Below are 27206 nucleotides of genomic sequence, written 5' to 3'. Positions count from 1 at the left end.
ACTGAGGCAGACTCCTCCATTGCCCTGCCTTCCTCTGGGGCCTCAGGGGTACGGGGCTCCTCAGGACAGCCTCCGGCAGAGTAGACAGAGACAAAGAAGGCATTCAGTAATTCTGCCTTCTCTGTATCTTCTGTCACCAGGGCACCCACCCCATTCATCAGTGGGCCTACATTGCCTCTGGTGTTAGTTTTATCTGCCATGTATTTGATGAACCTCTTCCTGTTGTCCTTGACCCCTCTCGCCAGGTTTAACTCTAAGGAGGCCTTAGCTTTCCTAGCTGCCTCCCTACATCCTCTGACAACAGCCTTATATTCTTCCCAAGTGGCCAGCCCCTCCTTCCATGATTTGTAAACCCTCCTCTTCCACTTGAGTTTGCCCAGCAGTTCCCTGTTTAACCACGCAGGTCTCCTGGCTCCCTTCCTTGACTTCCTGCGCGTTGGGATGCACTGATCTTGAGCTTGGTAGCAGCAGTCCCTGAAAGTTAACCAACTATCTTGGGCCCCTTTACCTTCAAGCAGCCTTGCCCACGGGATTTCCTCCAGCAATTGTTTGAAAAGGCCGAAGTCGGCCCTGCTGAAGTCCAGGGTTGCAATTCTGCTCGGTATTCTGCTCCCACCACAGGAGATTCTGAACTCCACCATCTCATGGTCACTGCAACCAAGGCAGCCCCCCACCTTTACTGATTCGACCAGACCCTCCTTGTTAGCGAGGACGAGATCAGCAGCGCCCCTCTCCTAGTCGGTTCCTCCACCATTTGCATCAGAAAGTTATCGTCAATGCACTGGAGGAACCTCCTAGACTGAGGCTGACTGGCTGAGTAGTCCTTCCAGCAAACATCAGGGTAGTTAAAATCCCCCATAACAACCAGAGCCTGTGACTGTGAGGCCACGCTCAGCTGCCCGTAGAAGGCCTCATCAACTTCCTCACCCTGATCTGGTGGCCTGTAATAGACTCCCACAACAGTGTCACCTCTGCCAGCCTGCCCCTTAATTCTCACCCACAGACTCTCAACTTGCTCCTCAACCGCACCTGGACAGTACTCTATACATTGTAGTTGCTCTCTCACGTAAAGAGCAACTCCACCACCACGCTTGGCTGGCCTGTCTTTCCTGAAAAGGGCATAGCCATCCATGACCACATTCCAGTCATGTGAGCTGTCCCACCATGTCTCTGTTAATGCCACCAGATCATAATCTCCTGACCGAATGCAGGTTTCTAACTCCTCCTGCTTATTCCCCATGCTGCGCGCATTGGTATACAGGCACTTCAGGGAGCGAGCCGAGTACACCGATTTCACCCTAGGGGCCTGGGGGGCCTCCCGGTCTTTTCCTACTCTTACACTGCCAAGAAAAAGTTCATGAGGAGCAAAAAAGATTTATATGAAAATAACCACTTTCCTTTACAATGGTAGCATTTGCACACCTATTAAGTCAAAGCATCTGGAATCTTACTGGTCACTTTCAGTCCATTTTTAGTCTGCTTTGATCTGTCAATGTATCTATTTTAGAAAGCTTTCCACATTGTTTTTTTTAAAAGTGTATTTTAATATTTATTAATTACATAAATATATATATACATAAGAGCTTCATTATTTGACTAAGGAAAATGCAGAAGTGGTGTTATTATTCTGGCCCCTTTAACAAAATATACCAGCTGTATTTATAATCCATATGGAATCTTCTGCTAAAACGTAAAATATTCCAAGAAGCTAAGAGTCTTCCTATGAAAAAATATTAAGTGGTTTGTTAACACAGAGTTCACTGGAAGAAAGCCATTATGTATTTTTGCATTTGCACTGCAAGATAATTATTTTGCTTGTGACTCCTTGAAACCAAAAAACAACCTGGAATATGTCTCGCAGCATTTATTTGATTAAAACTAATCCCAAGAAGACTTTTTGAAAAATAGTCATGTTCGCACTAACATGAACTCTCAAAATACTAAAAGTTTTATTTTAAATTTGTACTACTATTGTATTTTCCCCAAAAGAAAACGTAAGTGCCATTTGTATCTATTAAATTTTGTCTTCAATAAAAAAAAGCTCTAGTACATCTGATCAGGAAAGCAATTTGCAGAAAGACATTCTACCCTGTTGCTGTCACATGCCTTTGCAGCAGACATACTTGATACTTGGAAATCGAAAGAATCAAATAGATTCTAATACGGAAACACAATTAAAAGCTATGGAGAAGATGTACCAGCACTGCAATCTGTTAATACAAAAAAAGTTTTCTTATGTCGAGGGCCCAGTGGCTAAGGATATGTGAAAAGGCTGCTCACTTCACAAAAGTAATGGTGACAGGCTAACAGAACACCTTATATGCAGACCAGAAAGTTCTGGAAAGCAGAGAGACTGATAATGTCACACTAAATACTAATAATGTATTTGCTACTGGTGTCTACTCCATTTCAAAAACGTTTATGTATCCAAAGAAATATGTATCAAGTTTTTATCTCTTGTAGATGCTGTTGGACCTGCAAGAGAACAGACAGAAATACCAATAACTGATACTGTAACCACATCACCTCCCCCCGGCCCCGCTTTTATCTGAAAGATGACATACCATCTTAATATCTGGCCTTCTGTTTTTTTTCTCATTCAGACACTTATCAGCAATTGAATACATTCTATGAACTGAAGGGGCATCCCAGTCGCTCATCTTTTCATCAACATAATCCTCAATAGTTGCTTCCTCATCCTCAATTTCATCTTTGATACTTAACTACAAGAGAGTTTGAACCACAGAGCAGATAACACTGTAAGCATTTGGACACAGTGTTCCACACAAACACTTTGAAAACTTGCTTTTGAGTGTTCATCTCTTTTCTCAACGACTTTTCTAGACAAAGAATGATGAAATGCTTCAGCAGCATACTTATTCATCAATATCTGCAGAAATAGCCTATAAGACTATAAATGGACTATACATTTGTATTATAAATTATATCTAATTGAGTTAACACAAAACTGTAAAGCAGTTTTCTTTAAGCTGCATCATACAGCTTTAACTTCCTTCCAGTTCAAGGCTCAGTTTCTTATATTGTCTCTTCTTCTAGAGAAGCAGCATGATCAACATGAAGTATTTGTTTACCTAATAACCCACAAATATGCAAGCTTAAGTGTGAACAACTTATTTTTTTGTCAATTTGATATAGCCTCTTTCTTTAAAACAAATGCCTTCTGTCACCAGTGGCTCCTCTATCTATGCTAAGGGAAGCTTCTAGTCTGAAAAAAAACTTTTAAATCTGACTGGTTTAGTCCAAAGCTCTCAAGCACCAAACAACTTAAAATGCATTTTCTGTCATCACACGTACCGTTTGAGGAATATCTCAGACAAGTCAGCATGGTAAATGAAGAAAGAAAAAAAGTCAGTGAATAGAGGCAGGTCTCCTGCGTTCCTCTACCGGTCAGTCGGAAATTGCTGACTAACATTCAACTTTCCCAAAATTTTCAAAGCTAAGGATGCCACATTATCTTGCACTGAGGATTCTCTTTATGCTCACAACAGTACATTACAAAGACAAACTGTACCAGTCAAATCACAGTTTGTATTCCTTTTTAGATCCTATCTCTGAAAAAGCCTGCTTCAAAACCCCCCAAAACCTCAAGATTCAATTTGACAGGGATTGAGTTCTCCAAGGTCTTTACAGAGCTAAATACAGTAACTATCATGCCACTCCAGAAGACATGGCTTAGAGGAAGAAAAATCTATTACTAGTACACAGGTATTCCTAAAGCTGTGGAAGAAAGTGATCTGCTGTGAAAGAGCATGGAACAAAGCCAATCCAAACCCCAAAGTAAAATATATTCCAGGAAACCTTTGACTAAGTAGTTCAGAATTCAATTTTAAGCTAAATGAAAGGCTAAATTCAAGGGCAGCCTTGTAAGATTTTTAATTCAAGAGAGTGAAGTCTGAGACATTGGTTTCTTAATTAGTAGACTGAATTATTCATTGAATAGTAAATAACAAAATTCAACCCACCCTTCACCCTGAAAAAAGGCGTTACATTTCAAACTTCCCTAAGGTTAAACACACAAGGTATTGTCAAATTTTTAGTAAATTTGAAGAGGATGAAAACTGACACAGGAATGGTAAGAATTATAAAGAACCATAAAGACACAACTGAGGTAAGTACTTTAAAATGTTTTAGTGAATGAGGAACTATCAGGGTATCTGAGTATAATAGGAGAACACTAATAAAACATTAGGGTATTACAATAAGAAGCAGTACCAGAACAAAGAGAACTAATGATGATTTCAAACAAAGTGATCCTGGAGCAGGACAAGGGGAGGAGAAAGCAAAAGGAACATACCAGTAACTGTGGCTCCCGGTTTTCATCTACTGGAGGAAGACCCGTTATTATTTCTAGTAAGACCTAGGAGAAAAAAAAAAAAATCAGAAGAGAAAATGAAGCATAGAATAATCCTTAGCACATACACCATTTGCAAAAAGGAGCATGACCCCTAGTCTTTCAAACGAATGCTCACAGCAAAGACAGCTCTCGGTTTTTTCTACCTTTATTTTCATTAACTGTTATTAGCAGCAGCATTGTCTCTGAATTTCAACACAAGTTTTTCTCACCCTACATTGTATTGCTTCAAAGCAAAATGGAAGGATTTCCAAACTACTCAGACACAGTATCTGGCCTAACTCACCACGAAACTAATTGCCATGAAGGAAGGGGTCAAGAGCAATTAGAGTCTTGGATCTATTCAGAATGGATTCATTATTCTCCCAAATATTAAGCTCCTGTCTTTTTTGTCCTCAGCTTTAGGGCAAATCCCACATGGACAGCATACTTTTAGTGCTTGAAAACAGGAAAACACACAAATTTGGAAAATTTTCTTTAAATATTATTTTCCGGCCTGAGTTACATTTCTTGCAATACTATGCAAGAACAATGTTCCACATTACTTCAAACTACATCTAGCTAGAACTTGGAATGTTATTTTAGTCTGGTCTTTTGCATGCAAAATTACATTTTAATATAATTCTTGTAATTATTAGCAAATGTAATGTTTTAGTCAACATATTCAAATGACTTTAAACCAATCAAAGTTTAGAAACTACCTTAAGAGCACATATGTTGGGAAAAGGAGAAATGATAGATCAGAGTAGAAAGTTTAATTTCAGGTATTCTTGATAGTGTATGCTTTCATAATTTACAAAAAAAAAAAAAAAGTAATATACTGTTTCCCACATTCTACTTACTACTCCAAAACTGAAGATATCAGATTTAGGTGTTATCTCTCCTCGCAGAGCTTCAGGTGCCATATAGGCCGCTGTTCCAACAATTCTTTCAGTCATGATTGTTTGTGTGAATGTTACAGATGCTCTTGCAAGTCCAAAGTCAGAAATTTTGGGCATATATGTATCAGTTAATAAGATATTTGCACTGGGGGAGAAGGGAGAAGAAAAACAAAAAAGATAATTTTCTAAACCAGTAGAGATATTTTTATTCGTTATTCACGTAACAAAAATGTAAGAGTTAATTTTGTTGGAAATTGCTCTATTTCAAAATTAATTGCTCTAATATAATCCAGAACTGGCTACCAGGATCCACACATATTTCTTCTTGTGCATGCATGCATGCAAAACCAACCAAACAAAAACCCCCAAAACAAGGAAAAAACCCCACACCCCCCCGAATCCTACAAATTCAAAAATTTCTTATAAGACACTAGTTATGTTACACCCATGTTTTGGATCTGAATACTCTTTAAGAAGGATAACAGAGAATACTTATTTCTGAACAACTGGTACTGGATGATAGTACAATTTTTAACTAAATGCCTACTCAGAACTAACAAAAGCAGATTTTTATGTGGATTATTTAAGACTATGTCAACCACTAAAAATTCCCATGCCGAATGAATACTAATATACCCAGTCTTCTTTTGGAAGAGCAAGAGAAAACTTATTACTGCTGGAATAACATATGTGCTGTGTTTCCACTTGATCTCCAGCTTTTACTTCCCTTTAAAAAAAACCCCTGAATAATGAAGCTCATCTAAAAGATCTGAATGCTTTCATAAAATACTAACTGGGGTGAATTACAGTATAAATCTTCTACTGTTTTTCAAACTTGTAGCACTTGGAACTATTTTAAAATAATTTGATTTAACATTTCTGTAATGCTCCTCCTTTTCTGACCCCCTTAATGGAACCGTAAGAGAATCACATAGCCAGATACAACACGTAACAGTTACCACAAATGGACATTTTTAACTTCCCCTTCTTGTTCACCAAACCTTTTCAACAAAATTAACACCGCTGTAAGTAACAACAGATCACTTGCTATTAGAACTGCTGTAAAAAGTCTTAAATATAAGACCACTGCAGAAGGCCGAACACTAGTAAAAGCACCATCCACCAAATAGTTTCATACTTAAAGCTCAACTTTGAAGGAAGAACAGAATCACAACTTCATAAATCTGAGCTTCTTACCAACTCAAGTCAAGCCCAAAGAGTGGTCCCTTTTTTGATACACCAGAAAGAGCACAACAGAAACAAGTCTAACTGTAACTGTCAAGCTTCGCGAGATAAAGGAACTACTTCAAGGGTATAAACAAGCCACAAAACTATGGATAGCTCAAAACACCCATTCAATCATGTCTCCTCTGGCCTACAGAGAAGCTGTCCTGGTGCCTGTGAAGTTATGAGTTGCTTCCACACATCACAGCAAAATGAAGACTGAAGTAAATCATTTTAGATGTCTCCTCATCTAAGTTTTACCTGGGAGTGGCATCACTATTAATAACACCAACCAAATTTATTGAACTATTCACACTACAAGTGCAACAGGTTGCAAAATGGAATCCAAACAAAACAAAACCCAATCCTGTAATATGGTCAACTCACAGCAATTAGAAGGGTAGAGTAGCAGAAGGTAAAAAACGTGTCCCTTCCAGTCATTACACTTGTTGAGAGACTTAGCAGGGAAGAAAGAAGAAACAAATTGTCAAAGCAGCAAGCACATTCTATGAGGCGGCCGAAGCAAAAGCTTGTTCCTCACAAGCTGGAAGGTCACTAAGCCAAAGTGGCCTATATTTAGCAGAGTTGCCAGAAGCCAGAAAGTCACTGAAACATTCATCCATGACACGCGGGCAGTTGTCCCTTCTTAACCCACAGAAGGTGTAAGACATCTGGGGCTCTTCTTCAAAGATTTGGACTGCTTGTGTATTTAAAAAAAAAAAAAAAAAAAAAAAAAAAATCAACACAAACGGTATCATGGAAGGGAAAACAAAACAACAGCAACAAAAACACTACAACAAAACCCACACCTTTTCTCAGCTCTGATATCTCTAGCAAAAATTTTGGGATAATGTATGTTCACTGGTTTGTTATACTTGAAAAACCCTGAATTTCATAAACCTGACTGAAGTAATTTTACTGTCTTCATAGCAAGCTGCAGTAAATCAAAGGAGACACTCTGAAGAAATGTTTTAGGAAAAAAAAAAAAAAAAGGTGGGTTTTAATCTGAAAAATTCCCCATTTATAAAGTTATTATGTTCTCTAACAGCAGCTTTTTAATTAGCAGCAGTTGTGAAAGAACAAAAATTATGGGTGTCCTCGCAGCACTCAAATAACTATTTGATAATAACAGATTACAACAGCCTCATAATTATCTTTAGATGTCTGTACTGGTCATGTTCTTGTGGCACAGACAAGATTATGGTGATGGATGTCACTTGCAGAGAAGATTGTGCCCTTGACTGAATCAACGCCTCTTGCAGTTTGTTCTCTCTAAAATGACTTTAACAGGGGGAGAATTAAAAAAAAAAAAAGAAGAGGGAAAAGAGGCAGACAGTGATAGTCAGCAGCTTTTACCTTTTGATATCTCTGTGAATATTATTATTTTCATGCAAAAAGTTGATGCCATTTGCTGTACCTTGAACGATTTTACATCTTGTATTCCAAGAAATTGGTGGAGTGCCATCCTTGAATAAGAAGGGAGAAAGGAAGCAAGTAGAGAGGTGAAAATCATATATATATGCTCACATAAAGCAAAACATAAAAAAACCGCCACAAAACAAAACCGACTTCTTGCTGTGCTTTGTGGTTTTCAAGTAAATAGTTAAAAAGACTAAGAGTATAAATTTCTTCATTTACTTGTGTGGAAATACATGCATTTGTCACATTTCAGTTCTCCTGCATTTTACCTTAGATTACTTTACCCGTTACAAAGCGTTCTTGATAATATTAGACTCTGACCCTACAAGGCCAACTGCACTGCAAAAAAATAAACTACCTGTATCTACCACACATTCCACTCTGTACCAGCACTGATATGAGACCCTTCTAACACAAAGCAAATAATTCAAAGCAGTCGGCAGTTTGAGAAAAATCTTCCACTGTTTCTGGATTTACCCCTTTTAAGCATTTAGCTCGGTTCATGCTACTAAGTAGACCTTAGAAGTGAGGACACCTACACTTCAAAACCACTTCGTAATCTTGACAGTGGCCAAGGGAATAGGATCAGAGTATCTCATCATTCTACCACCTCCCTCACCTGCTCCTCCAAGTCCAGACAAGAAGATGACATACGCAAGAGTCCATGCCTCAAACACATCCAGTGAAATCACAAAGTGAAGTTATCGGCGAGAACACACATTCAGTAAGCACACTGTTCACGTATTCAACTCTATAAGAAAATTCTTTCCGATTTATTGATTCTGATTGAGATTCTTTGTGGTTTATATCATGTTTGTCTCTTCCTTGTAAAGGCCTCAGTTATTTCTACTTTAGCTGTCAATTACCATCAAGCTTTTAAATTCACTTGATGACAACGCCATGGATGAACATTTTAATATACATCCTTGTGAAGCACTGCTCATTTCTACAGATAACCTTGCCCTGCCTTAAGTAAAACTTAAGTTTCTCTTCTGCACTGATTCAATTAAAAAAATTAAAAATTGCACATGTATAAGCGTGTGCAAGCAAATCACTCAAACCAACCTGACACAGCAGTACTACCAAACATACCCAGTACTTTCCCCAGCCACTGCTCTCATTCTCCTCCTAACATCAGTTCTTTCCTGTTGGGGTTCAAGTTTTGTGCAGCCTTGCAGAGGAAATGTCTCCACATGAAAATTAAAGATATTTTTCACAGAGTATTTTTTTGGCTGATCAGTTCCCTAACCCAGCTCTTTCTCCAACTACTGAACGCTTGAACCAGTACAACAGGAAGATCAGCGAAACAACTTTTTTTTTTTTAGGTCTAAGGGCACAAGGAGTTGAGGTAGCACCAGTTTAAAATGTTCACCAAATTACAACCTCAGAAGCGGCATTTACTTTGTATAAAGCAGATTTTCAAACAACATTCCTTCCTAAAACGAACAAATGAATGAACATTTTCAACAACTTCAACAAACAAAGACTCTCATCTACTTAGTTCTGAATTTGCCACTTACTATTGGTTCCACTCTAACAAGCAACTGTTTGTCCTTCATACATGAAGCTTCCTCCCCAAAGGCAAAGCAACTTATTATTTATGAAAGGTCAAGGACAGAACATACATAATTTGATCAGAAGAAAGCATTCCACTTACACAAAATACTAATTAAAAAAAAAAGGATTTCTCATTTATTTAGGCACTTTGGAAAGAGACACGCAGCCTACGAACATGGTGTTATAACCACTATCACAAGGGCAATGAATGAACAAAGGGCAATTTCACAATGCAGAATCTCAAGAACTAGGAGAGAATGCACCAATGTCAGAACCGGGAACAACCCTGCAGCACCCTCTGCTCTGCTCCATGAAGGCACAGCAAGTCCAGGCTCCTGTGCCACTTCAGGTATCGGTCCATGATATTGCATTGTCTGCCTGCCTTGACTTTAATGTGTCTAAAACATTTGTATAAAATGTTACTGGTAGAGTACTTGTTATCACATTCATCCTCTGGCACACAAAAGTAAGTAGTAAAACATCGCTTGGCCATTACAGTTCAGTAGTGTTTCAAACATATTTCATAGATATCTATACTTTAGCAAAGTAAGACAACTGGAAGCTAAAAAAGATTTTACGTACCAGACAAGCAAGTCTGTCAAGCAATGAACCGTTGGGCATGTATTCATACACCAGGCACGGCTGAGCACCATCACTTGAAAAACCAAGCAATTCTACTAGATTCTCATGCTGACACCTACAGTAAAAAAAAAATTCTATTAATACATGCTCTGAAAGACTCCCAACACGTGCAGAAAATACAAGGCAGAGGGAACTCGATCCCCAATTACTTGTTCCAGCCCTAATGCCCATAGCCAGGTTTTTGCAGTGGTGTTTTCAAATGAACAAAATACGGTCATGTTGTATATGAAACATTCTCACTTAACATAAAAATCGTTATGAAAGACAAAAATAAGAGATTACACTAGCTAATGTATTATCTGCCAACTTAGATTCCCATAGAAAGCTATAATGACATCGTACAACACCATACTCACTTTGCCATAATTTTTATTTCTTGATCAAATTGTTGTTTCAAGTCCTGAACACTAACATCAACCATCTACAAAAGGAAGTATTTGATGTTAATATTGCTGACCATATTAGAGTGCACATTTGTTCATTTTAAAAAAATGGAATTGTAAGCCTTTCTTTAGATGAGTTACATGTAACAACTAAACTGTTTACAATACTCTTTTTTACTCTATTCAAAAATAAAGTATCAGAACATGATTTTTAACTCCTTGGAACACAATGCTATTGGACAAATGGATCTGGTTTCAGCACAATCACCAACTTACTCATTTTATTTCACTGCAGTTACCCACTAATAGCACTCACTCATTACAAAATTAATTATTCACACAAACCATTGCTTATGATGACTAAAATTCTGTGGCAACACCTACTTAGCTTGTGAATCATTCATCTGATTCTGAAAGGGAAACCTTCCTAGCACCCCTTCCTTTCTGCCACTTCTTGTCTGTAGGAAAGGAGGGAGGGGAACTGGGGGAGGACTCTGCTCTTCCAGACAACTTGCCTGAGCCATTCAAAGAAGAGCTACAGAAAAGGGAACACTTCACCTCTGCCGACTGTGCCAACTCACACCACCCATGGGACTACAGCACAAGGTGCTCAACTCAACTAATGTTAACACAGTGCAACTTTTTGAACTGTATCATTGAATATTTTCCACAGATAAACAAGTCTATACTATAAAGTACACAGTCATCAAAAAGAAAAATAACCAGGACAACTCACAGCAATAAGCTTCTTGACAGCCACATTTCTGCCATTGATGTAGCCTTTGAACACTACGCCGAAGCCACCTTCTCCCAGTTTATTACCTCCAGCTGATTCTGGCCGCGCATCAAAATTGTTTGTAACAGCTTCCAAGTCACGAAAGCAAAAACTACGGAAATCTGAAAGACACATTTGCCATTTAGCACAACTATGTTTTCACTTAAGAACAAGTGCATTGAATTGATTCTCTGCTTCAGTTCTATTAAAGGAAAAACTCACTACTATGCAAATTCTGACAAAGTGGAGCCCTACTTCCAGCATTGTTATAAAAATACCAGAAAAAAAAAGAAATGCAGATAAATAATATGATTAGCTATGCCTAATTTTTTTCACAACTAGCACTGTAGCAGCCTTTTGATTGTACTTTTTGCTAATACTTGTAATACAGGCAAAAGAAGTTAAATGTGCAGCAGATCACAAAGAGTGCCACGCTATGTCAGATGTAAAAAAAAAAAAAAAAAAAAAAATCACATCATGTTTTTGGCAGCAACCCAAAAATGGAACTTTAGGAAGAAACAGACCAACCATACACTTTCATATAATGCTTTCTTTAGACATATTTCTCCAACATTCTTATCATTTACGACACGTAAAATCTGGCTTTAAAATACAATAAGCTAAACAATCTATAAAAATCAGTATCTAAAAAGGGCAATAGGATAGCACAAAATAAACTGCACTTTAATTAGAAGTCAAGTTTTCCATCACAGTGGCAAGGTGCAACTTGTATTTAGACACCTTATTACCCAGGCTAAATCCACAGTCACACAGAACAAGAGCAAAAAAGCAAGATACCATTTCCTATAGATGCACCATGATGGGAATACAGACATTACTGTAATGGATTCCTATGATTTATTTCACACGAGGTGAAGGACAGATCAGCAAAAAAAGATCGTACTTGTCTACAAAACAAAGTGCCTACCTGTGTTACTAGACTGTGAGCTGCTATTTTCTTGACTTAAGTAGGAAGGAGCTGAATGTTGCTTCTCAGTACTCTGAGCTAAAACAGGCTTTACAGATGCCACTTCTTTTTCCTGTATAGGCAGCTCCTTCTCATGTATAGGCATGGTTTCCTGTGAAGAAAGAGGTAATGTAACTTCTTGTGGCATCCTTACAGCTTCTGAAAATGGAATTTAGAAAACGTGTTAACTGTATTAGGAATCAGAAAAAACAAACAGCATTAATGCCAGTATTTATTAAGATTAGGAGACACATAAGCATCATGAGAGGGTTATATACTGCCACCATATGTAAACTGTAGGACTCTTACTTAAACTTAAACCATACTAAACAGTTTTTATAAAACTGTTAGTACAAATAATGGAAAATACATTCACTTTTAGTTGTTTTGACCTAATCCTTTCTGATTTTCAAATTACTGTGAAGCTCTTTAGCATCTTAGAAACTGAGAACACAGTACGAAATGTAAAAGAGTAAGTCACCTGGAATCAAAAGGCGTGCTGGTGCTAGGAATTGATTCCTAATCAGCAAATCCACTAGATCACCAACAGTGCAGTTTGTTGTTCCCCAGTCATAAAGCAATTCACATGTGGGGCTCTTTCCCATTTGTACAAATGCCTCAAATCTCCTTAGAAGATAAATTAAGACCAACATTAAAACAAACAAACAACCTCAAGAACCATGAAGAAAGGAGAGAGATTAAAGGTAAAGGAAAATACACTAAAAAAAACCCAACCAACCAACAAAACCCCCACAACTCCAAAACAACAGAATATACTGAACTATATTGTACAATTATTTGCAAATCTTGTGAAAATGCAGCTAAAACAATCTAAAGAAATTAAAACTCAGGGGAAAAAAACACAAACATGGGAAATATGGGAAAAAACCTCAGGGATGAATACACATAATATTTTGCCCAGAAACCACTACACATTGGCACTCAGGAGCAACAGAGAGAATGCCAGTGAAAGACAAGGTGAGAGCCAGACCAAATGGAAGAAAAAAAAACCAAACAGTTTTTCCATCCATTTGGTGTTCACACTTCATTTGGAGTATTTCACAATGGGCATTAAGCAGAAATTGAGATCCAATATTCTAATGGATTTATTATTATTCTAGAAAAACAAATGAATGCTAACATCACTAGAAGGACTGTAAACCCACAATGAAACATAAGACATTCAAATTCTCATAACCTTTGAAATAGCTTAAGGATTCAACAAGCCCTTCGAGCAACATGGAGTTAATAAAATACTGCTGAAATTACTTCTCAATTAAACTTGTTAGTTTTAGGCCTCGGGCACCCCATATTTGTTGGATATTTTCTTGGGAACAGAGAACTAAGAGTTACAGTCCAGTTGTCTCTTCTACTGTTCTTGTGAGAAGATGCACAATGAAGTCAATGTTTACCAGTCTCTAGGGTACAGAGAGTCATGCAGTCATTGCTGTACCACTAAAAGTACATAGGTCTGTGGCTCCAGATAATCCTAATTTCCTTAGTCCTTTCTTTGGCTATAGTTTGTCTGAAAACTGAACTACAGAACAATTTGGAGTAATTACCTTGAGTTCCCTAAGGAAACGCTACTATAAGATGCAAGTGTCAACTGGCACACAAACTGCAAAGAGTTACAATCACAAAATGGTTTGGGTTGGAAGGGACCTCTGGAGATCATCTAGTCCAACCCCCCTGCTAAAGCAGGTTCACCCAGAGCAGATCACACAGGAATGTGCCCAGGTGGGTTTTGAATGTCTCCAGAGGAGACTCCACAACCTCTCTGGGCAGCCTGTTCCAGGGCTCTGGCACCCTCAAAGTTAAGAAGGTTCTCCTCATATTCAGATGGAACCTCCCGTGCTTCAGTCTGTGCCCGTTGCCCCTCATCCTATTGCTGGGCACCACTGAAGTTACAATCATGGGATGGACAGAGGTATTTATGTTAAACACGGATAAACAAGGTTATGCTATGTGACTTCTGTAGAGGACCTTATATGCATTTGGCTGTATCTGTTTTCGCCGGACGGGTCGGTTATATCGGCTGCTAATTTTTTCCACCCCTCCTGGGGGTCGATGAAGTCCGCCAGCTGCCTCACGAGCCCGTATCTGAGGCAGCGCACGTACGTTGAGCTCGTCACGGGCTTGTCCATCCTCAGCTCCTAGAACATGACCGAGGCCGTCACCGCAGCTCTTCGCCAGGGCTGCGGCGAGCCTGGAACGCGTCAGACCCGACAGACACCGCGACCGCTTCCCGCCCTGCCCCACAGCGGCCGCCACCGTCCCCCTCCTCACGGCTCCGCCCGCCGCTTCCCGGCCGCCCAGCGAGGCCCTTCCCACCCTGCGCCGGGCCGCCCCCAGCGGCGCAGCTCCCGCCCGCCGCCCCCGGTAGCCGCCTCGCCTCGCCTCGCCTCGCCTCCACTTCACTTCACCTCGCCCCGCCGCCGACCCCGTCGCTTCCTGGCGGTGGCGCCCGCGCCCCGGCCCGCGCGCCTCGCCTCACGCCAGGCGTCCCCGCCGCATCACTTCCCCTTTAAGAGGGAACGATCCAACCTCCGCCGGCGCTGGCGTCACCGCACAGCACGGCGGCTCGGTAAGGAGAGAGCGGCCTTCCCATAGGCTGCCCGGGAGATGCCCCGCCCCCTCCGGCGCGCCCCATGGCTGGCCGGGGAGGGGGGGGGGGAGGATAGTCCTTCCTCTCTTTCCCCGCGCGCCTGGAGGAGTTGGTACCGCCCTTGCGCCCCTTCCCCCGTGGGGACGTGGCGTGGGTCTTGGCGCCCCCTGGCGGCGCTGCCGGGGCGGGGGGCGCGTTGAACGGGCCCCGCACGGCCGGGCGGGTCGGGCGGGAGCGGTGCCGGCGCCCTCCGCCCGCCTTTTCTTTAGTAGCTGATGTTATTTCTCGTCCCGCTTCCCCCTCCCACGTGTTTCATTTCCTCCCCTGGCAGGTGCGGCGGTGTCCGGCCGGGCAGCCATGCTGCCTTCCCTCAGCCACCTGACCCAGCACACCGGCTTCCGCGGCACCATCAAAAACTCACCCAGCGACTTCGTGGTGACAGAAATCCCGGTGCCCCAACACCCGCTTAGGGATGCCCGGGCTGAACCGCTTCAGAAACCCAGCGAAGCGCCGCCAGGACGAAGCAGCCCGTGGCTGCAGCCGCCCAAAAAACCGAGGACGGAGCCCGCGGGCCCTGAGGGTGAACCAGGCCTGAGAACTGGCCCGGAGGGAGCCAGCGCCTTGGATTCCTTGCTGGGCAAATCTACGAGCGAACTGCTTGATAAATTCGCCCGTGATCTGAAGGATGCGTGGGACTCGGGAAGTGGCGGCGGTGCTGGCGCTGGGGGGTTCTCGCTGGGGCCTGTGCTGGACAAGAGCGATCGGGCCGACGTGCACAGCGCTGTGAGGCAGCAATTCCCCTTCCTAGTCACCGTTACGAAAGGCAAGGAAATGGTTGTAGAAGGAAACGCTGATTACAGAGAACTTCGTCAGTTAGTGACTGAAAAGGAAACGAGTGATTTCTTTAAATTTTTAGATGCAAAGCTAGAAAATTCTACATTTTCTTTTGAGCCTGATGGAAACAAAGAGCACAGAAAAGTAGTTCACCATTTTATCAACAGAAAATTTGGGAAACTTTTAGAAACAAAGTCTTTTACTGTGACAGATGTCAATGATCAGGCAAAGATGTCAATAATGGTAAGATTTCGAGAAAAAAGCTGGTCCAGAAAGAGGTCTGCTGATGGTTTCCAGGAAAAACAAGATCTTTATACAGGTAAATATTACATTTTTTAGTGAAAGTGTCAGGCATTGCAGTGTTCTTTAGTCAGACTGAAACTCAGAATCATTTTTATATGAAATACAGGCCTGGCTGAACCATTTTTTTTCTGAAATAAATAATTATTAATGCGGTGTAGTTACATCACTGGAGAATGAGATCAATGAATCAAGATACTGCAGTGATTTTACATAAACTCTTCAGTGATAACAGTTATGGTTCTTTTGGGTGTAGCACTATGTGTTATTCCCTTGTGTTAGCTTTCACGTGAAAGTAATTTGAGGATTTTAGAAGATGCATCTAGATGATATACGGACAAGTTAGTAAGGTCAAATTTGACTTACAATCTCATTTGTTAAAGCAATTGGTTTCTGATATAGAGAATGTTTCTAGCAATAAGTCACTACGTTTTCATTGAATCGTATTGCATTTTATCAGGTACTATTTCTAAGAGCAGCAGGGATTTCTGGTTATTCTAAGAGTGTTGTGTACTGTGTTTTTCAGTATTGAAAGAAAAAAAAAATCTTAAGTGCGATTTCCTTTGGTTTTGTGGGGTGGGAGGACTGTTTCTTTGCATCTTCTGTGCTATTATAGTTGGAAGGGAACAGAGCACCTGTAGGGTTTAGAAGTGCAAATTCCTAATAATTCTGAGATGATTGTTTCAGCTTTCACCCTTCAGAAAGAAAATCTAGAAACACTAGAAGCAATCGGCTTCTTGGCTGCTGAACTTGGTGTTCTTCCTTCAGACTTCAGTTACACTGGCATCAAAGACAAGAAGGCTGTTACTTACCAGCCTATGGTTGTGAAGAAGGTGACTCCTGAGAGGTACGTACAATATGGGTGCATTCAATTTAGCACATATTTTTATATGTTAATAAGTATAAATCAACATGATATGAACTTCTGAAGTGTTCTTATTGATGTGTCTTCCCTTCTCCTGTATTAGAGCACAGTGGAAATGGCTTTAATATTTTGTGGCTTTAGGGAACGTACAGCTTAGTGCTGAAGTCCCACACTGTTGGAATTTATGCCTTTCTTTGTATTTTTCATAATACAAATATACTATATCATCTGGGACAGTATCTTTCTAATTCATGCTCATGGAATCCACTTTACAATTTCTTAAATACCATCCACTAGCTGGAACCGAGAAGAAGCCTGTCCTACATGATGCAACAGGTTTCAACATGCTGTCAAAGTGTTGTCTTGTGGTCCATAGGCAAGAACTTACAAGCTTTATACAGCTACAAAACTAAAGTAAATCATTACAAATATGCTTTGGACAGATGCTGTCTTTGAGTGTTAAGTATCAACTTCTATTGTATTGTCCAGCTTAGAAACATGAGACTAAATAAAGAAAATATCACCAAACCTGAGGGCAGAAAATGCATTCTGAATAATACAATAATACAAGATGTCAATAATAGAATATATGCCTTTCTTTTCCTTGTGTTTTGTGGTTTTGTTTGTTTGGGTTTTTTTACTCTCTGTAGCCAATTCAGTGGGTAAAAAATATATATTAAGTTCTGCCATAATAGCAGTAAAAAAACCATACCTTAGCTCTTCCTCAGTTTCAACTTTCTAGTGGGTTTTGGCCTTAGCAACAAAGTACACTTTGCAAATAAAGGTTTTAGGATTTATTACTAACATATATCAATAGTAAAATTCCACTGCAAACTGCACTGTCAGACGAGTTGTTCAAGCGATAATTAGCAAAACTTCGCATTAATGTTTAATGATTAAGCAAAATAGTTAAATGCTTCCAAGCCACTAGCATAACAGGGAAAATAAATAATTTTTATAAATACATAATGTATAAAGTTATTAAAATATTGCTTAGAATGTAAGCTTTTATAATTTAAGTTTCCTTTTATTTGAATGACTATTACTTACACCTAAGAACAAAGAGATTGAGTGGATACTTTAAAGGGCAAATACTTGAACTGTCAGCTGTGTTTCCAATTACAAGCATGTGCAAGCATAGCCAGAGAATCAGCACGCCGAGTTTGTTTTTGTTAAGGCTGACCAAGAAAGAGCAATTGTGTTTTGGAGTTTGCTAGAGCACATTACTTTTTCTTTTTCTTTCTTTTTATTTATTTATTTTTTTTAAAAAGAAAGGCACATTTTTAGGACTGAAGATTAAATTACTTGTTTTTCAATAAAACATGCACAATTCAGTGCAGTAGCCTTGAGAAAGTTGAATGAATTGCTTCATTCCAATATCTGTCAAGCTACAGAATATAAGTGCAAATTAAGCAAACGTTTTAAAAGTATTTCTGGACTATAAGTTTTAAGACTTCTATCTCTGCATTTAGTTGGTTTTTCTGTTTTAACCTTATTTTTAAAAGTGTCTTTAATGCTAATGCAAAAGTGAAGATGACATTTATTAGAAGTTAGATAGCTTTAGTAGAGGATGGTTCATAATTTCTCCAAATTATTTATGCAGGTTGAAAGAAATTGGGAGCAAAATGGAAAAAAAGGGTATGAGAATATACAACATACATTCAACATGCCAGCACCTCAGACTTGGTCAGCTGAAGGGAAATCACTTCGATATAATTGTGAGAGATCTCAAACACCACAGTCATGACCCTTCTGCAGATCTGAAAGAGAGAATATCTGAAGCAATGGAAAGCATTAAGGTAAAAAAGCCTCATGGTTGCCAATATGAAGAGTTATAATTCAGTGCTGTAAAAAAAAAAAAAAAAAAGTACTTTTAAAGAAAATGCTTGTAATAGCACAATAACAGCACTATTTCCCAGTTCTGATGCTTTTTGCTATTTTATGTCTTTCCTGCATTACTTAAGGAATCGGGAGTAAAGCTGCTTTCCAAAGAAGGACCATAAATGAATTCATTCTGCGTTACACACTGCAGACCCTAGAGTGGTGCGGCAAGACAGATGCAAAATTCGGTAGCAAATGAGGACGGATATATGAGCTATTGCTGTACAGAAGTGATGTGTTTCGCTGTGGCAGTTGACACGTGTCAACTGGTTGGCTTTTTCAGTCATGTGAGGAACATGCATGGTCGGCTCTGGGCAAAAACTTTCATGGTATAAATACACATGAAATGTCCATAGCAGACAAAGAAGATCCCCTGAAATTCAGTGGATATTGATTGCTATTATCCTTAGTCCCCGAAGAGAACCCCGTCATCAGACATTCTTAAACCACTGCGAAAAGTAAAAGCAAATCATGGAAAGGAAATCTTTAGGTGTTTCGTACAGCGGTCATTTTCTTTCCCAAAGTAATAACCATGATACAGATCAGTTTAAGAAGATTAATCCAGGCATAAAGACTTGAGTGAAAACTACCCAATGTGCAAAAGGAAAATACCTTACATATATTTTGGAAATCAGTTTTATTTTGAAAAAATCATCCAGCTGGTACTTTAATGTTTTTCTCTCTCTGTGCCATCTGACTTTTTTTTTGTTTTGCTGTTTGGAAAATGAACACAAAATCCTATGATTGTGTGTCTTGCTTTATTTGATTTAGCTTACTGGTCAGACGATGAATGACAAAACCAGCATGTGTGTTAATCCGAAATGTGGATTTCTTACCTTCAATGAAAACAATTGTGTATGAGACCTATGGATGTCCAAAGCAAGGTTATATAACTTGAACTGAATCACCATTTCCAAAACAAATACTGTATGTTTTTTGCTTGTCTACTCCATGCATACTTATTATTTTCTATAAAAGGTTGTTCTTATTGGGTCACATGGCTGTGATTTTACTGCTCACATGTGACCTAGAACTCATCAGGAGACTTAAAATCCCAGTTAGCAGAAGTGCTCACCCTTGGTCTTTGCTCTTTTAATAATAATGCTACAAACAATCTCACGTGGAAAAAGATTAGTATTTTTAAGAAAAATATGCAGTGGTTACTGTTCATTACTTGTGCTACGCAGCATATGCTTGAGTAGAGATTTCATAATTTGGTGCATATAAAAAGCTTAATTACTTTGACTTGAGCTGTAGTCCTATATAACTATATAGAAATAATTTTGTTTCATTTACCTATTTTTTTATGAAAGTGAAGGTGATGATAGAACTTGTCTTCTTAGACGTTTCTAAATTACGTGCTAAAATATAGTAATGAATTGTGTTACGAATTTGTTACGTATTACTCGTGATTAAAAAAACAGTTTCTATGCGTTTTTCATTTAAATGTAGGTGTATGTGTATTGTATGTTTAGTCTTACTAATTCGACCTGGTACTTTCATGCTTTTAACATATTTATTCTTTATCATTCTAGACAAAAGGTTTTGTTAATTACTACGGACCTCAGCGATTTGGACAGGGACAAAATGTTCAGACAGATCAAATAGGATTGGCTTTACTGAATGAAAAAATGGTATTTTAATTTTGTAATTTAAGTGTTTACTGTCAAGTTGATTTCACGTTACTGTTGCAATGTCTAGTGCTAGAGTTGACCTTCACAGTGAACAATTTCATTTGTGAAATAAATCCATATGTGTGCTGAAAGCAATTGCCAGATCAGTCTTTAAAACAATATAACCATGAAGATCTTCATACTGAAACAAAAAAAATCTCTTTTAACAGCAGGTGCAGCTTTAAATATTTCTGGAAGTGATTTTCCTGTCTATGATTGGTATGTGATTGTGGTCGTCGTTGTGCCACTTGGCAGGAAAGTGGCTGCATTCTTACAGGGTTTGAACACTAAAATGAAGCAATCTTTATACAATGTTTATTCATGGTCCTGATTGCCTCCTAACTTGCAGCCTTTTTATCCTGCTGGGGGTCTATATATTTAAAAATGTCACAAGATATTACATAAGATCATATGAAAGGGTTTGCTTTTTTCAATACAACAATAATTTATCTGCCATGTAGAAGAGATTGCTGCTTTCTATTATTCCTTGGCTACTTTCCCAAAATCCTAGTTCCAAGTGATTGCTTTCATGTAAGCTAAGGAGAGCTTATTTCATAAATAATAATTCATAAGATAAGAGTCTCATACTTTTCAATGTCTATGGGATAGTACTTGGCACAGGTCTAAAACAGAATCATACACTACAAAGTCAAATGAATACTTGAGTATCCTTTTCTTCTAACTGAGTCTTAACTCAGTTACTTTTTAATTCAAAACATGTAGGAACTACTGCTTGTATTAAAAATGTACCAGTATGTGCTTGCACAGTCCAGTACGGAGGGGAACAAGAGCAAGATGTCACAGGTTGGTACAAGTGCTAGCGATTTGTGTGGCTCCACTGGTGTTGCAAGTAGCAGAGGTTGATGTAGTTTTCCTTGTCACAGTGTCATCTAACCTAATACAGATCAGTACAAAAAAAAAAGATTGTTGTCTTTGTGTGTGAGACTGGTGGAAAGTGTTAAGTCTAAATTTTGCTTGAAATATGCAGGAGGGAAAGGAGCCTTCCTGTTCAGGATAGAATGATGGCATCACAAAGTGGAGGAGTTCTAACTGGATGCTCAAGAAGAGTGACTGATTTCTCATAGAGCTTTGAAAGCTGTCTTCTGTGTGACTAAAACCTTTCTTTAGTCTGAGAAGGAACACGGCCACAGTGGTTTGCTGTTCATGGCATCTCCTGTGAAAGGGAGAATGTGACTTTGACCTTAAAGAACTGATGCAATTTTGAGAGCTTGCAGAATATGTTAACACAGAAATGGATGGATGATTGTCTGTCTAGTTGACAAATAGTTATATTTAAATGCAAAAAAATTATAAATTATTAATATTGTTCTTTAAAGGTGAAAGCTGTGAAATTGTTCTTCACACCTGAAGATACAGATGACCCTGTAAACAGTGCAAAAAGATACTTTCTTCAAACTGGTATGTCTAGTTAAGCTGTCTGTATATTTATTCAGGGTCAATATTGTGAGGGAATAAGGTGTTGCTGCACAGAGATACTTTTTATTTTGTTGCTGCTTTATACCACTTACTTATTCCACAGAACTCGGTGGAGTTGCACAGTTAAAAATTAGATGAGCATGAGGCCCTAAATGTGCAAAATAGTGGAAAACTAATGTACGTCAGGTGCAAGACAGTAGAAAAAAATGCTGTGTAGTATAATGCTGGAAAAGGCTAAAATAATTTTATCAAAGGAGTTTTAGCCTCCTTCTATCTGTCTGCTTTTGGAATATAAATTTTTCCTTCCTAATAAAGGAAATATACAGGAATGAGGCACCCACCTCATACTCAGCACTTAACACACGTGGGCGTCTAATTTTCTGAGGTTTCTATAACAGCTGTTGTTTTTTGCACCTTTGGGCTTTTCTTTTACATCTCTTTAATTATGTATCTCTTCCATGCTTTCCTGTGATCTACCTTTTTTCTGACTTAAACTAAAATAAAAAAAAATATGTTAAAGGCAGAAATGTTCTGAGTAAAATTCTCTATTTGTCGTACTTATTGTTTTTGTCATTCAACTTAACTTTCTCTCCAAAGCTAAAAATTAGGAATTGCTCTCAGCTTCAAATAAATTTTTTTCTTTTCAAATATTCGACATCTATTAGGCCGCTTGTCACTGTAGATTGACAGAACAGATATGATAGCTTCACAAGACACATATATGTTTAATTTCACAAAAACCATAAGATTAATCATTCTGTGCTGTACATTGCTGTATGATGCATGGAAAGACCTTGATGTGAGCCCTGAAAACAGCTGCTTGCCTTTTCCCAAGAGCAAAAGGTAAAAGGCTATGCAAAAGGCTTTGTCAGATAATCACTTCTAATGAGAAGATATGTAAACCATAAAATCATGAATATGCAATATTTATATAATGTAGTTCAAATCTAATTAAATGTATTTTCATCTTGATGCAGCCTCAGACTTCCCAGTGGCCAATGCAATTCGTACCTTTAAAATAAAGACGTGGTTTTTACCCACTGTGAAATACATGTTCTCAAATGATGTGAAGCAGAGGTTTAATGTTCTTTTATACCTTGGTTTTTAATTTCAGTTACCTGATCTAAAAAAAAACCTTAGCAGTGATGAAGTAAGTTCTGTGTAAGACTGTGTTGATAGATAGTGTAAGGTTAAACTTGTCTAACATGACGCATTGAAGGAAAGGGAATAATAACCTAAAAGTCAGCGTGAAGAGGTTAGACTGGCACCTACCTGATTATGTCATCTTAAGTGTATTTTTTCATGACAGGTAGTACTTGAAAAATCAGGGATTACTTATATGGTTATTTTTGTTTATATCAGAAGATGCAAAGGGTGCACTCATGATGCTGCCAGAATTTAAAGTGAGAGAGAAGATGTTGCTACGAGCTTTAAATCGCTATGGTGTAAATCATGAAGGCTGTACCAAAGGATGGCTCAATATTCCTCATTCCACGCGCATATTCTATGTCCATGCTTATTGCAGTAAAATATGGAATGAAGCAGCATCATATCGGCTGAAGATTTATGGTACAAAAGTTGTTGAGGGTGATCTTGTCTTGCCAAACGAAAATGATGAAAGCGTTTCCCTGAATGACAAGGTGAGTCTTCACAAAACAGTTCTTGTAGAAAATAAAAAGAGCTTAATGCACTTGAATACATACTCAGACATACTGTAATGCTTTTATTTTGGTTCATTCATTGAAATATTTAATATGAGTGACAAAAGTGAAAAAAGTGATGTAGCTTTTTTGGTTTACCATAGGTAGGCATATAAGCAAGATTTATATTAGCAGCTTTTATCTGTTCTGATTGTTCATTTTATTCAGGTGAGAAGAAGAAACAGAATGTCAGAATTGATTTGCATAAAAATTTAGGCTGCATGGTATATGATGCTCTCCTTAGGATCTGACCAGGTGTGCCTGTGTTGTCACACAGAGCAGATCTGAGGCTTGCTGTCCAGGTCAGACCTTCCCATTGTATTTATATGAACAAATGTAAGCCCATGGTGAAAGGTGGCCTCAGGCTGAACTGGTAGTCTCGTTGCAGCTGCACAGTCAAAGCAGTTTAGCACAATTTCACTTACACAGGCAATTAAAACAGATTGGCAGTGGGTCTAAACGGTTAGCAGCTGTTCAGAAGATGCAGCAGTCTTCTTGGGAAAGGAGTAAAGGAAAAGGGAACGCTGCTGCTTGCCCATGGCACAGCCTGAGTGTTGTGCATGGAGCCATGGGTGGGCCAGTGAGCAGAATCCAGCAGTGGAGTCTCTGGTCCCAGGTCTCCACATGAAGAAGTCTGTTCTGAAGCCATCTCTTTGTTCAGGGCTAGCATACCCTTTTTGTTCTTGTGGAAGCAACTGAGTCTCTTCTCCCAGGTAGCAAGTGATACGACAAGAGGAAACAGCCTCAACTTGCACCAGTGGAGGTTTAGATTGGATTTATTCACTGAAAGGATTGTCAGGCATTGGAACAGGCTGCCCAGGGAAGTGGTGGAGTCACCATCCCTGGAGGTGTTTAAAAGATGTGTAGATATTGCACTTTGGGACATGGTTTAGGGGTGGACTTAGTGGTGTTAGGTTGATGGTTGGACTCTATGATTTTAAAGGCTTTTTCCAACCTAAATGATTCTATGATTCTATCTTTGTCCTGGTCATCAGATAAGGCATAGAATTTTGCAGTGTTCTACTGGATAATAAACAGGGGTGTGCAGAGATAGAATGCAGCTCATTTCTTTCGAGTGAACATTTCCAAATTTGAAAGCAAGAGCACTTGAAAGTTACTGAATAACCTCCAGTCCCTGTAGAGTAGTTTCTGTTTCCATTGTGGTTTTTCTTCAACAATATTTTTGAAAGTAAGTGTTAATAAAACAAGTAGATCAAATGAAAAGCAGAGTTATCAAATTCAGTATTGAGTTACTGAGTTTAATATAGATATATTTCTATTTAATATAAAACATTTTTCTTAGTATTTATGCCTTTGCTGATGTAGCACAAGATTGCATTGGCAGAGTTAACTTCAAACTCAAAGAAAATGAGTTTGGAGTGATAGTCTGCTGATTAGTGGTAGCTAGCATCAGTAAATATTTAATGCAATGGCATTTACCAGTAAACAGAATACTTTATATTAAGCATCTCTTCTTTTTTTCATACCTGAAATAGATTATTGTCCTCGTGGTAGTCAAATAACTTTAGAATTTTTTATGAGTCTGGAAGAAGAGTGCATAATTCCTAAAATAGAGTATAAGTTTTATTAAAAAAAAAAAAAAAATTCTTCTTAAATGTCTTTTCAGGTTCATGTAGTCACTGCTTCAGAAGAGTCAGCCAACAAATACTCTATAAACCAAGTAAGTCTGTATGAAAAATTCTGAGTTGTTGATCTCTTTATTTTATTAAAATTTTTTGTTTTAAAAATAATATGATTAAGTTAACTGGTGCGGTCTTTTTCCTTGTCAGAATGCACATTAAAGAAAACACACATGAACTCATTTCCACTGTCATAACAAACAGGAGGAAAGAATATTTACTTTGTGATGAAAATAAGTAGAGTGTCATTTGCAGTATGGCAATATTTATCTTGAAGCTGAATGTAAATACTTTGAAATTTTTTTCAGTCTATTGGGAAAAACATTCAAGAGCTGTCGATGTTCTAATTTTTGAAGATTCAGAATGTATAGCTGTGAAGTCTTACATAGACAACTTAGTGCCTTTCTTGCTTTATCTTTCCCAAGAAGCAAGAAAATTCATGTTAGTATATTTTTAATTTGTTTTAGGAATCCTGTTCCATTGATTATTTTTTCTGCTTTAATTATATCCAAGATACCTGCCTTGCACAGCTTTATTTCACAAGAAAATCTGCTGGTTTACTATTTCAGGCCCCAAAACACAAGATTTAGGCACATTTAAAATTGTAATTGCATTTATTTAAAAGGGAGTTGGTGGGCTTTGTTTCACATATGTTTGTTGGTTTATTTTCTTTCTTTGAAGGTGGTTCTTCCAATGGTGGGACACAGTATCAAGTATCCCAGTAATAAGGTTGGGCAGTGGTACCATGAAAGGCTTTCTAAGGATGAGCTGCAGATGTGCAAATTCAGAGTGTCTCCGTTACAGCTGAATATACCTGGATGCTACAGACTCATTGTGAAAAATGTTCAGAATCTGTCATATTTTTTGGAAGGTAGTGAAAAAGGAATCGAGAATGAAGACAATGACTTGAATGAATCAAAAGTCTCTCTTCATATATCATTTGACCTTGATCCTTCATGTTATGCAACAGTCTGTCTGAGAGAAATAATGAAATGTGACTTTTAAGATTCCAGTTAATTAAATATTTGCAGGAATAGTATCAAATGGTGATATTTTTATGTATAATGCAAAGAAAATAAGGCTGAATAACAGATTGAAGCCAGGAACAGGAAAATTTGTAGATTGAGATTCATACTGATTAGGAAAAAAACTCACCAAAATATTTTAGAATGTTCCAAAACCACTCCAAACCATTGAATGGATTGGAGTAAAACCACATGTTATGCCGGGCAGGTCTAACAGAACTTAAAGAAGCCATGGACTGCAAGCATGAATATCATATTTGAATACACATCTAACTTGCAAAGTTAAATCCTGGAAAAAATGTTTGTAGCAAACAAATGTACGTCTTATCTCACAACCATATTTTAAAAAATGGTTTATAAATGCTGTTCAAGCAATCATGTTACAAGTTTGCAGCTTACAGGTACCTAACTGAAAAGATGCTGTACTGGGGTTCATTAAATACGTTGTGTTCAGGCCCTAAGTGTTAAAAAGTAAAAGTCCTGAGTCAACAATGACAAGTCATCTGGTACTTTATCAGACATTCGATGAATCCCCCAAATTAAATTAATGCTAATGATTCCAGCATGAAGTAGTTCATAGCTCTTAGTGCCTATTAAGTAAGCTCATCAAGGTGAGGTGAGTAACGTAACTGCAAAACCATTTATAATAAAACCAAAATGCTGTTTTATTGTTTACAGGATGCAGACTCTATTCCTGTTACCGTGAAGCCTTATGGTAGCAAAAAAAAAAGTTAATGGAACTTCCCTGGAAAAAACCTTTTGTATTTTTTTCTTAAAAAAAAAAAAAGCTTTTAACTGTGATAAAATGAGTGGATTTGTAAAAAAAGGGAAAAGCAGAAAATGTCGTTTACCTTGACTTTTGCAAGGCATTCGCACTGTCTGACAATGTTCTTGAAACGAAGTTAGGACATTATGGTCTGGATGGGTGGACAACCAGGTGGGTAAAAAAGTGATGGGATGATGAGGCTCAGAGAGTTGTGGTTTATGGGCCATACCCCACCTGGAGTAAGTACCACTGGGGTCTCT

At 38.5% G+C, this 27206-nt stretch overlaps 2 protein-coding genes across 5 annotated transcripts; one reads left to right on the top strand and one right to left on the bottom strand.

Moving 5' to 3' along the window:
* Positions 1 to 1589: 1589 nt before the first annotated feature.
* IRAK4 (interleukin 1 receptor associated kinase 4) lies at positions 1590 to 15349 on the bottom strand. Of its 3 annotated transcripts, none has more exons than XM_065637235.1 (12): positions 15247 to 15349; positions 14204 to 14373; positions 12702 to 12847; positions 12182 to 12379; positions 11215 to 11375; positions 10452 to 10516; positions 10036 to 10150; positions 7834 to 7943; positions 5215 to 5398; positions 4316 to 4378; positions 2565 to 2723; positions 1590 to 2475 (listed from the first exon to the last, which is right to left on the bottom strand). In XM_065637235.1, the coding sequence occupies exons 2-12, from the start codon at positions 14362 to 14364 to the stop codon at positions 2443 to 2445; spliced, it is 1395 nt and encodes a 464-aa protein (XP_065493307.1). In that variant the 5' UTR covers positions 14365 to 14373; positions 15247 to 15349; the 3' UTR covers positions 1590 to 2442. The 3 variants fall into 3 exon arrangements, with proteins under 3 accessions (XP_065493307.1, XP_065493297.1, XP_065493317.1); XM_065637225.1 differs by lacking the exon at positions 15247 to 15349 and adding an exon at positions 14644 to 14776; XM_065637245.1 differs by lacking the exons at positions 14204 to 14373; positions 15247 to 15349 and having other exon boundaries at positions 12182 to 12332; positions 12702 to 12786.
* PUS7L (pseudouridine synthase 7 like) lies at positions 14599 to 26999 on the top strand. 2 transcript variants are annotated; one of them, XM_065637212.1, is made up of 9 exons: positions 14599 to 14804; positions 15157 to 15978; positions 16647 to 16806; positions 18428 to 18623; positions 20241 to 20339; positions 21716 to 21797; positions 23178 to 23455; positions 25143 to 25196; positions 25837 to 26998. In XM_065637212.1, the coding sequence occupies exons 2-9, from the start codon at positions 15183 to 15185 to the stop codon at positions 26158 to 26160; spliced, it is 1989 nt and encodes a 662-aa protein (XP_065493284.1). In that variant the 5' UTR covers positions 14599 to 14804; positions 15157 to 15182; the 3' UTR covers positions 26161 to 26998. The 2 variants fall into 2 exon arrangements, with proteins under 2 accessions (XP_065493284.1, XP_065493274.1); XM_065637202.1 differs by lacking the exon at positions 14599 to 14804 and adding an exon at positions 21102 to 21182 and having other exon boundaries at positions 15012 to 15978; positions 25837 to 26999.
* Positions 27000 to 27206: the final 207 nt, after the last annotated feature.

The sequence above is a fragment of the Caloenas nicobarica genome, chromosome 1, assembly GCF_036013445.1.
Source record: "Caloenas nicobarica isolate bCalNic1 chromosome 1, bCalNic1.hap1, whole genome shotgun sequence".
NCBI classification, from domain to species: Eukaryota; Metazoa; Chordata; class Aves; order Columbiformes; family Columbidae; genus Caloenas; species Caloenas nicobarica.
Note: the sequence above shows the minus strand (reverse complement) of the source record. Positions and strands in the feature narration are given on the sequence as shown.

Excerpts from the sequence above, each read along its gene's own strand:
- IRAK4 (XM_065637235.1), bottom strand. The coding sequence starts at position 14,364 with ATGGACAAGCCCGTGACGAGCTCAACGTACGTGCGCTGCCTCAGATAC. Across the intron at positions 10,151-10,451 it reads GAAATAAAAATTATGGCAAA|GTGTCAGCATGAGAATCTAG; the intron begins GTGAGTATGGTG and ends TTTTTACTGTAG. Across the intron at positions 4,379-5,214 it reads ATATCTTCAGTTTTGGAGTA|GTCTTACTAGAAATAATAAC; the intron begins GTAAGTAGAATG and ends TTTTTCTCCTAG.
- PUS7L (XM_065637202.1), top strand. The coding sequence starts at position 15,183 with ATGCTGCCTTCCCTCAGCCACCTGACCCAGCACACCGGCTTCCGCGGC. Across the intron at positions 21,183-21,715 it reads ACAAGAGCAAGATGTCACAG|GTGAAAGCTGTGAAATTGTT; the intron begins GTTGGTACAAGT and ends TGTTCTTTAAAG. Across the intron at positions 21,798-23,177 it reads AAGATACTTTCTTCAAACTG|AAGATGCAAAGGGTGCACTC; the intron begins GTATGTCTAGTT and ends TGTTTATATCAG.